General features: G+C 45.0%; 1 protein-coding gene across 1 annotated transcript in view; it reads right to left on the reverse strand.

Annotated features, from left to right (window-relative positions):
- Positions 1-6,108: 6,108 nt before the first annotated feature.
- The window catches only part of CMYA5 (cardiomyopathy associated 5), a 98,535-nt gene continuing 92,060 nt past the window's right edge, over positions 6,109-12,583 (reverse strand). Inside the window, exons 13-14 of the mRNA XM_068965538.1 lie at positions 11,906-12,079; positions 6,109-6,903 (exon numbers count right to left, since the gene is read on the reverse strand). Coding sequence (XP_068821639.1) covers positions 6,657-6,903; positions 11,906-12,079 — 421 coding nt within the window. The 3' untranslated portion in view covers positions 6,109-6,656. The remainder of the gene's footprint in view (positions 6,904-11,905; positions 12,080-12,583) is intronic.

Here is a 12,583-nt window from a genome sequence, read left to right on the forward strand (position 1 = left end):
AGGACCTCATACTCCTGTTCCTTCTGTGGTCAATAATCTTCCACTGCAGGTATCCACATGACCTGTTCCCTAGCCTGCTAGGCTTCTTTGTCCATGGATTCTCCAGGCAAGAATACTGGAGTGGGTTCCCATTGCCTACTCCAGGGCATCTTCCCAACCCAGGGATCGAACCCATGTCTCTTATGTCTCCTGCATTGGCAGGTGGGTTCTTTACCACTAGTGCCACCTGGGAAGCCCTTATTTAGGTCTTTATTCAAATATCATCTGATTAGAGACACTTTTTTTTATCATACCTACAATACAGAGCAGTCCCTGCCTCCTATTACTCTCATTCTTTCACCTGGATTTATTTTTCTTCCTAGTTCTTGTTCCCCACTGACATACTATGTATGTATTTGAGTGTGTTTGTCGCTCAGTCATGTCTGACTCTTTGCAACCCCGTGAACTATAGCCCTCCAGGCTCCTCTGTCCATGGAATTCTCCAGGCAAAAAACTAGAGTGTGTAGCCATTCCCTTCTCCAGGGAATCTTTCTGACCCAGGAATCAAACCTGGGTCTCCTGCATTGCAGGCAGATTCTTTACTGTCTGAGCCACCAGGGATGCACGTATGTATTTATTGTCCACTAAAATATAAGTTCCTTGAAAGCAAGGATTTTGTCTGATTTGATGACTGCTGACCTCTCCTTAAAGTGCCAAGCGTGCAGTAAGATTCTTTGTGGTGTTGAGACAGCCCAATAAGAAGTCTGGGAGCCTGGGTTAGTTTGCAAAAGGATTTTCCATCATTAGCTAGTTGTACAGAAATCCATGAAAGGGAAGATACTAAGGGGATTCTAAAACCATTCTAAGAAGTAATGGCCAAATTCATCTTGGGAAGTATTTTTTGGTTTAGGGAATTGCTTTTAATGGGCTTTTTAGTTCTGCAAAGAAAGGCCTAAAGTCTGGGCAGGATAGAAGAGGCGGAGACAGGAGGGCACAGTTTTGTTCTCAGTTTATTATAATAGATGTCTATATTGGTAAGATAAGCGTTTTTTAGTTTTATGTTTTCTAGTTCCATTGGCTGATCTGAGAAAAACAAAGCTTGAATAGAAGCTAGAAATTTTAAGAACAAAATGGAATGGAGAGGTTTGTCTGCTCACTACCTCTGGAAGGCCAGGCTAAAGGAGTTCAGACAGCGGCTTCTGGCAACATGGGATGCTTCACAATCAGTTTTACTTTGCATCGTTATCTAAGAAGAAATTTCCCTTATTAACTCCAAGTCTTCAACAAAACCTATGTTAACTGCTACCAATGTCAGCCTTGTGTTAGCATTGCCTTAAGGAATCAATGGAGATTGTGTCAATGTTCTGGATTGTGAAAGTCAAAAGGGACCAGGGACGCATGAAGAAGAGGTGGCTAAAGGTGGTAGAGGGGAATTTGGAGGGCAGAGATGTCAACTAGGAGAAAGCAATCATTTGGAGAAATTCTTGGAAGTTTGGAATCAGAATCAAAATTTCTTACAATCAATATGACATCAGTATGTGGATAGTAAAGGACACAGGACTTGGAGAAAATTAAAGATTTAGGGACTTTGGAGTCCTTAAAGTGAATTCAGTATCACAGAGTTCAGACTTTAATCTCAGCGGTTAGCTACTTTTAAAACGTTATCTCACCATAGAAACCTGTTTATTAAATAAACTATTATATGGAATCCAGATCCACACTGAGCCACTGTGATGGAAAGGAGTAGGGGTTTGAATTTATGCCCACTTGGCTTTCCTACTGGATCCCATGTTGTCCTCAGGCCCCTCTGGGGAATCCTAGCACCCCAGGAATACAGCTTAAAAACCATGGATCTGGAACTGAAAGCAAGAATATGCTCTTTAAAATTTCAGATGGTTGATCTTTCAGCCTGACTCTGAGTGCTCATTTCCTGCTAAGCAGTACGTCTCTTAGCCAGCTGTTACTGATTGGGTATTCTCCCTTCTCTTGAACCAAATTCCTCAACCCTGGGACTTCTACCCACTGGTCCTGGTGTAAAACTCAAAATAAGCCTAATTCCTTCCATAAAACAGCCCTTCAAGTCTCTGGCTTCCTAGGTGGTGCAGTGGTAAAGAATCCACCTGCCAAGCAGGAGATGAAGGAGGCAAGGATTCAACCCTTGGGTTGGGAAGATCCACTGGAGAAGGAAACGGCAACCCACTCCAGTGTTCTTCCTTGTAAAATCCCATAGACAGGGGAGCCTGGTGGGCTACAGTCCATGGAGTCACAAAAGAGCTGGACACAACCTGTGGACTAAACAGCAGCAAGTCTTTGAAGAACTCGTATTTCCTTCCTTAACCTGTCTTTGTTCCAGGTTAAACATTTTCAACCCTCCAACTATTCTCAAGCTATTCTTACAGTGCGTATACTCTTTGGGCACCTGAAGTTACTGATACTGATTAGAGAAAATGAACTCAATATTGACAGAGTTAAGACCGAAACAGGGGCACACAAAAGAGGAGCGCAACCAACACACACTCTGGGGGTAGAAAAGCAAAATAAGAGATGCCATTTGTCTAATGTGAAAACTACAGAAGATATGTTCCCCTGCCAACACCCCTGCCCACTGTGGAGGGGGCTGGAAAGCAGGTCCAACTTCATTCAGCTCAAGGATGAGCCCTTGATCACTGCCTAGCAGTCACCGAATTAGGGACATGGGGGATGGCTACTGGCAGGAGAGGCACTCAGCTCTCATGACTATTATCCATGAAACACCCCCAGCAGCTGGGCTCTGGAATTCAGGACAGTAATTGCCTAGCATGGGTTCATTCCCACTCATCTTCATTGACCACCTGTGTATCCACATAGTTACTGATTCTTGCCTAATGCCATGGAAATCTATTAACTAAAAAGAAGTGATATTCTGTAACCATAGATGGATCAGTTCTTTTGGAGCAAGCTGTATCAGTCTATCAGCATCATTTAGTAATAATCATTGGATTTATCTTAGGTACTGGCTTTGGTAGAGCCTGTAGGGGGCAGGGAGGTAAGTTTCAACAATTAGGGCTAGTTTCACAGCTAGAAAGTACATGACCAGCTTAATATGATAGCCCCCTTCCCCGACACCAAACTCCCTGAAACAAAACTTGGGCTTCCTGCTACCCAGGTGCTTCACACATTCCCTGACGGTGGGTGTTTTGAGGCCTGGAGATATGCACACGCTGTGCATCCCGCTCATGCGTGGACAAGGACACCTGCACTTGACGTATAGGAGGACCCTTTCAATGCTGACCCTTCCTCTGTGCCGCTGGACCGTATTCTTTGCCTGTGATAAAGCTCTTCCATGAGCATAAACTGAGTCCTGTGAGTTCTTTCAGCAATTAAACAGTTGAGATGATGAATGGGTAATTAACACAGCAATGGTGAGAAGGGACCTCAGATACAGGCCCTTCTGAGGCCTGAAAGATGCTTCTGATGGGAGAGTGTTAGTTTTCAGCGCTGAAAGCACACAGTTTTGTAAGTGAGTGTGAAGTACAAGACAATTCTGTTGGACGCTAGGGATGCACTTCTATAAAAACAACAGGAACATATTCCGGTTTGCTCCAACAGAAAAATACTTCTAATTTTGACAAAGAATATATCCAGCAGAGTTGCCAGGTGCAAAGAGATAGAGGAGGACCACAGGGTTCATCCTCATTTTGTAATCTTTTTTCCACACACTCCTCTCTTTCGGCCCTGTATCTGTTAGAGGCAACAGTACGTTTTCATGTATGTGGTTCCACTTTTTTTTTTTTTTTGCACAAATAGAATATTATACATACCTCTGAATCCTAAATAAGCTCAATGGTATTGAAGAAAGAATTAAAGTATCCCATGTCAGCTGCGAGTAGGACAGCACTGATAACAAAAGAGAGGCTTGGGAAGGAAGTCAATTCAGGAGGGAAGAGAAAGTGGAGGTATGAATGAATATATGTGTGTATATATGTATATTCATATGTGTATGTGTGGTGTGCATATGAGTATGCATAGACAGGTAAATTTCATGTACAATGCATATGTAGAAAAATGATCTGTGATTAAAAATGAAGTAAAATATAATCATCTTATTCTTCTAGCTTTGGATGCAAGCTATATCTAAATCCATGCTCTGCTCCCTGCCAGCTCTGGCTATGAACAAGTTATTTAACTGCTCTGAGACTGGTTTCCTCATCCATAAAATGGAAATTTTTATTGTGCAACGACCTGATGAGCATTAAGAAATAATGCATGAGCTATACATTGACCATCAACAAATTTCCAGAAGAGAAATTTGAACAGAAATTTGCTGCCTTCCTTTCTTCTCGCTGAGGATCTGCGTTGCGTGAAGAGGAAAGACAAGAACGCAAAAGGAGCTCAGAGAGTAAGGGCCAAGGAGGAGGATGTGGGGGAAACAGCATTAGCTTCACTCTACTTGTCTGCACGGGACCAGTCCCCTAGGAACCACCGCCTGTCGGTTAACAGACAAAGGCAGCTAAACCATGAGCTCCCAACCCCACTGTCCTCCCTGCCAGCTTCCACTTGCTACGGTGTCAAAGATAGGGGCCCACTTACCGGGGATGCGGTGGAAGGTCGCCACAGAGGGTCTCTGGCATCCTCGTCAGGACGTTGTAAGCTAAAAATACTGGGCTGTTTCACGTGCTTATTTAACCTTATGTTTATAATTATCCTGAGAAAAAGGCATCACTAAAGCATCTGAGTTGCCCTGAGTCATGACGTAGAAGGGCTGAGTCACGATTTGACCCTAGCTCTTCCCATTACTACACGGCTTCCGCCTTAACACCGCAGCTGCTTCCATCTTGACGGCGGACGCTGCTGGCGTCCTGTGCGCCTCCGCGTGGCTGGCCTGAGTGCACCAGCGGCTGTATTAGAGGGTGCTCGGCCTGCTGTCGGCTGTATCAGGCACCTGTGTTTCTTATGTCCTTTGAGGGCTTTCTTGTGGCCACAAGAGCCTTCAAGGAACACAACCTGGAAAGGTAGGGAAAGGAATTTAATGTGCCCCGAGGTCTCCAGGGGCAATGCTCACCCAGCTGGGTTGGACAGGAGTGCTTACACGTTAACCTCTGGCGTGTTCCTAGTGGTTTCGGAGGGTGCCCCCACTGTAATAACCCACCCATAAAACATGTCCTCTAGACTCTCTTGCCTCTTCCTTTCTCACTTTCCCCACTTCCTTTCTCACTTTTTCCCCACTTCCTCTCCTGTGCTTCCTAGAATCGCCTCCTATGTAAATAACTTGCACTAAATCTTTATCTCTTTGGTCTACTTTTGGAGGAATCCAAACTGAGTCAAATTCTAAAATCCACGTGGTCACTGCTCCTTTTGTTATTGTTTTTAATTACACTATATTCCCACCCCAAAAAGTAATAATGACCATGAGTTGCTGATTAGTCAGAACCTGATTATCATTTTAAGGCTTGTAAAAAAGGAAGACAGGGTTTCCCACAAAGCAGCACATTAATCCTTGTTTTCATTAACTATCCTTGCCAGCAGTTACCCTAATTTCAAAGCAGGATGAGGAAGGCTTTGAAGTCACTCTGTTAATGTAGTTATACACCCAATTTGGCTTTTCCAGCTATAAAACAATAGATTTTAGGGTATGTACCAAAAGTAGGACATTATTTCTTGATATAAGAAAACAACTGAATTCATAATGTTAAATAAATCTGCAAGTACAACCAAAGTATTTGTCTTGTAGAGAACAAGAGCAATCATCTCAACATGCATTTTATATTTATCAACTCTACACATACATATTTTAGGAAGATTTTGAGAGATTTCAATATATCTTAAAATGACCAACCATTTTATTTTTAGCAAAAAGAGATTCTCAGTTTCTGGTAGTTGTCTGTAACTATAGGCTGAAAATGTTTAGATTTTAAAGCTTACATGTATAAATTCTCACAGGAAAATGAGTGGTAGTACCACCCACTACAGTGTGGTGACTCTTTATCCGCAGTTTGTCCCATCCAGAGATGCCAGGCTTGCAAGTCACATGTAATAAGTTCACATAACATGTTTTGTTTTATAGACTCTAACCATTTATTTAACAAAAAGGAAATCTCTAACATCTAGCATTTTTCTACATTTAAAATTTCAGGGAAAAGAGACTCGTGTTCTACAGTATATAATGGTTACAAAAGAGTTCATTATCAGCTTAGAATGGTTAAAACATTTTCTCTACTGATTAGGACTCAGCATTCTTTAGTGAAGTGAGATGACATTTCTTATGGAAAAAGTAGTTGTTTCTTGTCGGAGGAGGTGTATTACCAGCACAACCTTCCCTTCACTCAGGAAGGGACACAGACCTGTCCCTCAAGGATTTCTTTCACCAGCGACATAGGTGGGAGTCCATTTCGCTGTTTCAATTCCCAAGTCAGGTATAAATCCTTTTCACTTAGGGAAGAACTCAAACATATATAAACTGAAGGGCAGAGGTTGCTTTTTCCATGCTCTACTCACACGACAGTCTAGAAATTCAAGGTTTTCTTGGTGGTTTGGCTCGCATGTTGATCACCGTGCATGGAGCTATCAATCATGCAAGTGTTTTTTGAATGCTGTATTCAAATTTTTGAATGCTGTCTAGCACCCACAAGAAAGAACAACAGAGCAGCCCCCTCCTCCAAAATTTGAATTTTGCTCTTGGAAACTCTGAAAGCCAATGATCACTTCTGCCTTGCAGAATCGGGGGGCTCTATCCCCAGGTGTAAAGTACATTTTCCGGGTTTCTCCAGGGCGAAGGCAGGGTGGACGCCCTCGTTAAACCTGTGCCTGATGATGAAGAGCATCTGTCCAGTCTCAGCGTTTATAAACAGCAGCCTCTGGGTGGTGTAGTCCAGCAGGATGCCCACTCTGGCGGGACGCTCAGTCACATGGACATCGCTCACAATGCCACTGTAGAAAAATGTGTATCTGCAATGGAACAGAATGGGAATTGAAAACTGGAAATCTTGAACGCCTACGATAAAGAAACTCACCTGGAGACAACCGATTTTGCAGTTATTGATCTCAGTTCACAATAAGGAGTTGCACTAACATTGCCCCAAATACCTTAGCCAGATCCCTCCTAGATGCTAAAATGCATAGCTCTTCCCAACAGACGAGTGTTTTTTAATAATTTTGCTACTTCTACATTAGGAGGCAGGCCCAGAATAACCAACATATGCCTCCCTTGTGATTTTTCTCCACATTTTAATTCTTTCCCGGCTGCCCACATGTTTTAACTACCGCATTCATGGTGTGTCATTCTTTTGAATAAAACTCCTTTGAGGCTGCCATGTATTTTAAAAAGTACTGCAGGCTCGCCTTCCATAAAATGCATTAATTTTACTGTTTAAAAAATTTGTAAGTGACTTATATAAGGGCCTTAATGAAGTTTAAGAACTATGTCGTTATTTCTGTCCAATTTCATCCTTTGTACAATGCCCTTGCCCCAAACCAACTTTCCTATTCACCTTCTCCATGTTTTCTGCAGCCTTACCGCCAAGGGGGGTTACCTTTGATTTCTCTCTTAAGTTCAGATACATTCAGTTCACCATGTTTTCACTTAAACCTCTGCACCTCTGGGGGATGTGAAGGACCACAGCATACTGTCCTTGCCTTCAAGGAACCCATACTCTACTGAACTAGAAGGAAAACTGTTCATGACTTCAGCATAGGCTGGGGCTCAGACTCCAGCTCTGGGCACAGATGGGGAACGTGTTTTCTGATACATTTCATGGACGTGGTTTGGTTGTGAAAGGAAAGGTTCAAGGACGGGTTTGGGAGCGAGAAATTGCTGAACAGAAAAAGAGAAACTGCTCTGTGCAAAAGAGTAACATAAGGTGGGAGTTTTCTCCTGGTGATCTTAGAAACAGAGGGTGGGGCCCTGAAAGCACAAAAGAAGAGCTGAGGGACAGGTGTGTGGTCTGCGGATCTGACAGGTCTGAGGGTGGGAGTGATGCTGAACAGACTGGGCCATAGAGCCTGCATACCTCTGGTGAGGCAGAGAAGGGCCTTTTGAAGACTTGCAGCGTCTCTCTTAAACGCCTAGAAGCTTGAGCGCAGGGAATGGCAAGTTGGCAACTTCCTTGCCGAATGAAGCTCATTCAAAAGGGAAGAGGTTTACGGCGATGGAAGGTAAGTGAGACTTCCACAGTGATAAAGGACCTTTTCAGTGCCTTGCCAATGTGAAATATGGCAGAACGCTATGAAATTTTAGAACCTGTAAAGCACACAGAGGCTGTGAGTGGCAATGAGGGGGATAGCAGTGTAGCTGGTGTTCGTACAGAAGGCTTGGGGAGCAGGTGGGTGCACGTTCAGCCAAAGAAAGGTCAGGATTGGATAAGGGGGAAAAGCGTGAGGTGATCCAAGCTGTGGGGGCAGCAGAGGCAATGATGAGGTGGCAGAATGAACCTGTATGCCATCTGCTTGACCAGTCAGGAGGGGACATGTGAATGACTTTGAGAGTGTTACTTGGATAGGTAAGTCAGAGGCCAGGCTCTATACTGGCCTGCCCTGTCTAATATAGTAGCCAAGAGGCACACATGGCCACTTACATTAGAATTAAGTAAAATTCAAAATTCAGTTCATCAGTCTTGCTAACCACATTCCAAGTGCTCAATAGCCACATCTACCGTTTTTCTAGTTTGTCAGAATGTGTGACTGGACAGGACTGGTCGAGAGGGTTCTGAATGCCCATCTGAGCTATTTCCCTACCCTGCTTGGAAGATCCCCAGTGCCCACAGGCCCAGCCCCAGTCAGTCCCTGAGCAAGTTGCTACCAGGGAGGGAAGGACATTCCAGGGAGCCTTGGACCCAACCGTTCTGCAGGGCCTGGAATTCACCCTGTCCTGGTTCTGCCCCATTTCCCACTGAGCACATCACTTCATTCTCCAAGCTGCACTCCGGCCTGAAACAAGGCCTGTCTGTGGAATGACTCCCTCCCCATCCTTTGGACTGCTAGTTCTTGTTCAGACAAGGGTCATTCGGAAGCCTGATTCTTGACATCTGCCTGACCCTGGAACTGCCTGAGCAAGGGTCCCTACCTGTGTAGCCCACCCTGGTGCATCTCACTGCTGGCCGAGAATGAGCCCAGACTCCTTTCCACCCCGGTGGCTGCTTCCCTCAGGACTCCTGTGCCCCAGCCTGGTTACAGTCTTCTGGCTTCCCGCTTTCACTGTGGTCCCAGACTGCTGGCACCACTGTTTATGTTCATAGATTTCTTTAGCAGAAAAGGAAGGGACATGATGTAAATGACGTTTTAGAAATATTTGCCAGTGGTGACACTTAGAATGGCTTGGAGTGGTTAGAAACTAGAAGAAGAGCACAGGCCTGGGGGCTGTGGGAGAGACTGGTAAAGGAAGGGAAGCCTTGAACTAGAGGAGTAAGTTAGGGACAGACAGGAAGAAATGCAACTGATTCTTTCTCCTTAAGACTCTTCATTTCTCCTCTCCCACCATGACATCTTACACTAGATGCAAGTAGAATCAAGAGTAATACTGCTTCATTTAAATCATGAAGCCAGAAAAATGGAAAAACACAGGAGGCTCTGCTGTAGCAGCACTCTCAGTGGCCTGAAGGCCAGGGTGCTCTGTTTGGACCATGGAATGAGGCACTTAAGACCTGACCTCTCTGTGCTGTGATCATACAGACAGGCGCGTCCGTTCTCCCAGAATCTACAGAACCTACCCTGGGTGACAAAAGCCAAAGACCAAAGCTGTTGAACCTGCTGAGTGAAATTAACTGTTCTGTTCTCTAGAGTCTAGAACTTTGTTATTGGAGGCTTGCCTTTAGGTTCTTAAGGGTTCAGTTGTCTAAGGAAATCTTCATGAAATCAATACCTAGTTCCAACTCTAAGTCTACTGATCATAAACTCTGGGTTTGAATGATTTTTCGACTCTGGGCAGAGGATGGGTCCTCAAGGATTGCACAGCACTGAACATCAATTAATCATAATTGCTCTGATTTGATGAAGTATGACTTTGAAAAGCTCTTGGAGATGGTGTCCTTGTGAACCTTGTCAGGGAATCAAACTCTGTCAAGTAGGGTACAGGGAGAGATGTGCAGCGAGAAATATGCAAAATCCAATCTGTGGGCCTTTTTCTGGGAACTTGCAAGCACTGCTTCCTTTTTAAGCATTCCATTTGAATAATGCCTCATATTTGAGTCTTTCCAGTTTCAAAGCTCTTCCTTGTACTTGACTTCATGTGACCCTCACAACCCCCAAATGGAGTAGGCTAGGTGTCACTGTCCCCTGACAAGACAAATGAGGCACAGATTAACCAAGACAGATCTGCTCACAGGATTAACCAACTTCTGGTGAGGAGTCAATAGGAAGCTATTCAAGAATGGAGCCAGGACTCAAATTAGGTTCCTGGCCCCAGCCTCATGCTCTTTTATTAGACGGTCTTGTGCGCATGTTCGGCTCATAGCTTGCTTGCCTTATCTCTCTGAGACTAATGCAGGTTTACGGCTTTTTCATATCAACCAATTAGACAATACTAATGAGACAGTCTACAACCTGGGACTGTTTACTGCGGCACTTGCCCTGGACAAATGTCTCCTGGAGCAACAAAGACACTAAAAATAACCACATGTGTGCCCAGCTGGGGCAAATTATGGACAAGATACAAAGGGCCCAAACTCAACTGCCACTTCTGAGGGGCTGGGAGCAAAAGCAGGGTACTGCCCGTGATACATGCACACGGCACCACCAAGGGGGTGGGCAGACCCCCTAAGCCACTGCTCCAGCATGACCCACCGATCCACCTTTACACTCCTTCCAAGGGACCAGCTCACCCCTCCTCAGGGAGGGAGCAAGGGAACCCCGTTCCTTGTCTTTGCTCCCTCCTGCTGCAGCACGAGTCCCAGTAAAGCCTTGCCTGAATTCCTCGTCTAGATTCTTATCAATGGAAATTGACTAAAGAGTCTAAGGGGACTTCCCAAGTGGTCCAGGGGTTAAGACTCCACCTTCCAATGCAGAGCGTGTGAGTCTGATCCCTGGTCAGGGAGCTCAGATCTCATATGCCTCATGGTCAAAAAACCAAAACAAAAACAACAAATTAAAACGAATTTTAAAAACAACAGCAAAAAAAAGAGTCCAAGAACCCCAGGTCAGTCACACCAATAATACAGACCAGGGGTTAGTCAACTTTGTCTGTAAAGGGCCAGACAGTAAATATCTTGGGCTTTGGGGGCTATTTGGTATCTGTTATAACTAGACAACTCTGCCATTATAGCAAAAAGCAACCATAGGCCATATGGAAACAAATGAACTTGGCTGTATTCCAATAAAACTTTATTTACAAAAAGGTCAGCAGGTCCTATTTGGCCTGTGGGTTGTAGTTTGCCAACCCCTAATATAGACCAGTGGTGGTGGGGGGGACGGGGTGCTGGGATCCACTTCTTCCTCAGTCCTACTGACTCCTCCATGGAGGGAGCCCTTTCAGCATTACCCTTGTGGTCTCTCCCCACCCTGGGGTGGACTTTGAAGGAAAACCTGGCCACACACCCAGTTTCCTAACTTTTCATTACGAGCTTCCTGAGGAGACACACGTCCTCTTCCAGCCACCTACTCTGTCCTGCAGTATGGGAAGCTGGCCTGGCCAACACTTTGGGTGGGTACAAATCTATTAAAGAGGATTCAAGATAAGAAACAGTTTTGCTCTCACAAATGAACCACATTCTCTAAAACTGGCTTCCTCAGTAATCAGAGTAATAGTTGAGTCTCCATGTATCAGTTGGCCCAAAAGTTTGTTTACAGAAAAACCTGGATGAACTTTTGGGCCAACTCGATACTTGACTCTCTTCTTTCTCAGCTGGCTCAGAGCTGGGGCAGGGAAGTGAGGCGCTACTTATCAGGCCCCTCAGAGCCCTCGGCCTAGGCGTCGACTCATGACACTTTGACTGGGAGAAGGGGGCAGGCCCCAGCTTACCTCTGTGGCTCAGAGCACTGCATGTACCACGAGGTCTCTCCTTGTCCCAGGGCACCAGCCTGCACAGCTGAGCTGGAGCAGATGCCCAGTCGGTAGGCTGGGCAGTCTGTGACAGTGGTTTCCCAGTAGTGTTGGCCACAGGCAGGCAGCTCCTCACCCAGCACTGATGGGATTCTGCAGGCAAAGTTCATCAGGAATTGGCAACCTTTATTTCATAGAGATCGACGTTCATAAACGCACCCACAGTTTAAGCAGGAGTCTATCCTTGGAAACTGCTGGAATTTGACTAAAGACATTCATTGTTCGTGCTGTCCCTGACCTTGACCTGAGGGCCACAGAATTCCCCAAACATTCAACATGCTTTTAACGGATTTCTACTGCCACACACAACACGCATGTATTACACATAGCATCTCTTAGAGGAACTGGGAACTAGAAAATAATTAGAATAATGATAGGATAAAAAGAAGAGGGCTTCCAAAAAAAAAAAAGAGGGTTTCCCGGGTGGTTCAGTGGTAAAGAACCCATCCGCCAATGCAGGAAACGCAGGAGACTCAGGTCTGACCCCTGGGTCGGGAAGAACCCCTGGAGAAGGAAATTGGCAACCCACTCTGTATTCTTGCCTGGGAAATTTCATGGACAGAGGAGCCTGGCGGGCTGTAGTCCATAGGGTTGCAA

This window comes from Capricornis sumatraensis, chromosome 2, assembly GCF_032405125.1.
Source record: "Capricornis sumatraensis isolate serow.1 chromosome 2, serow.2, whole genome shotgun sequence".
Lineage (NCBI taxonomy): Eukaryota > Metazoa > Chordata > Mammalia > Artiodactyla > Bovidae > Capricornis > Capricornis sumatraensis.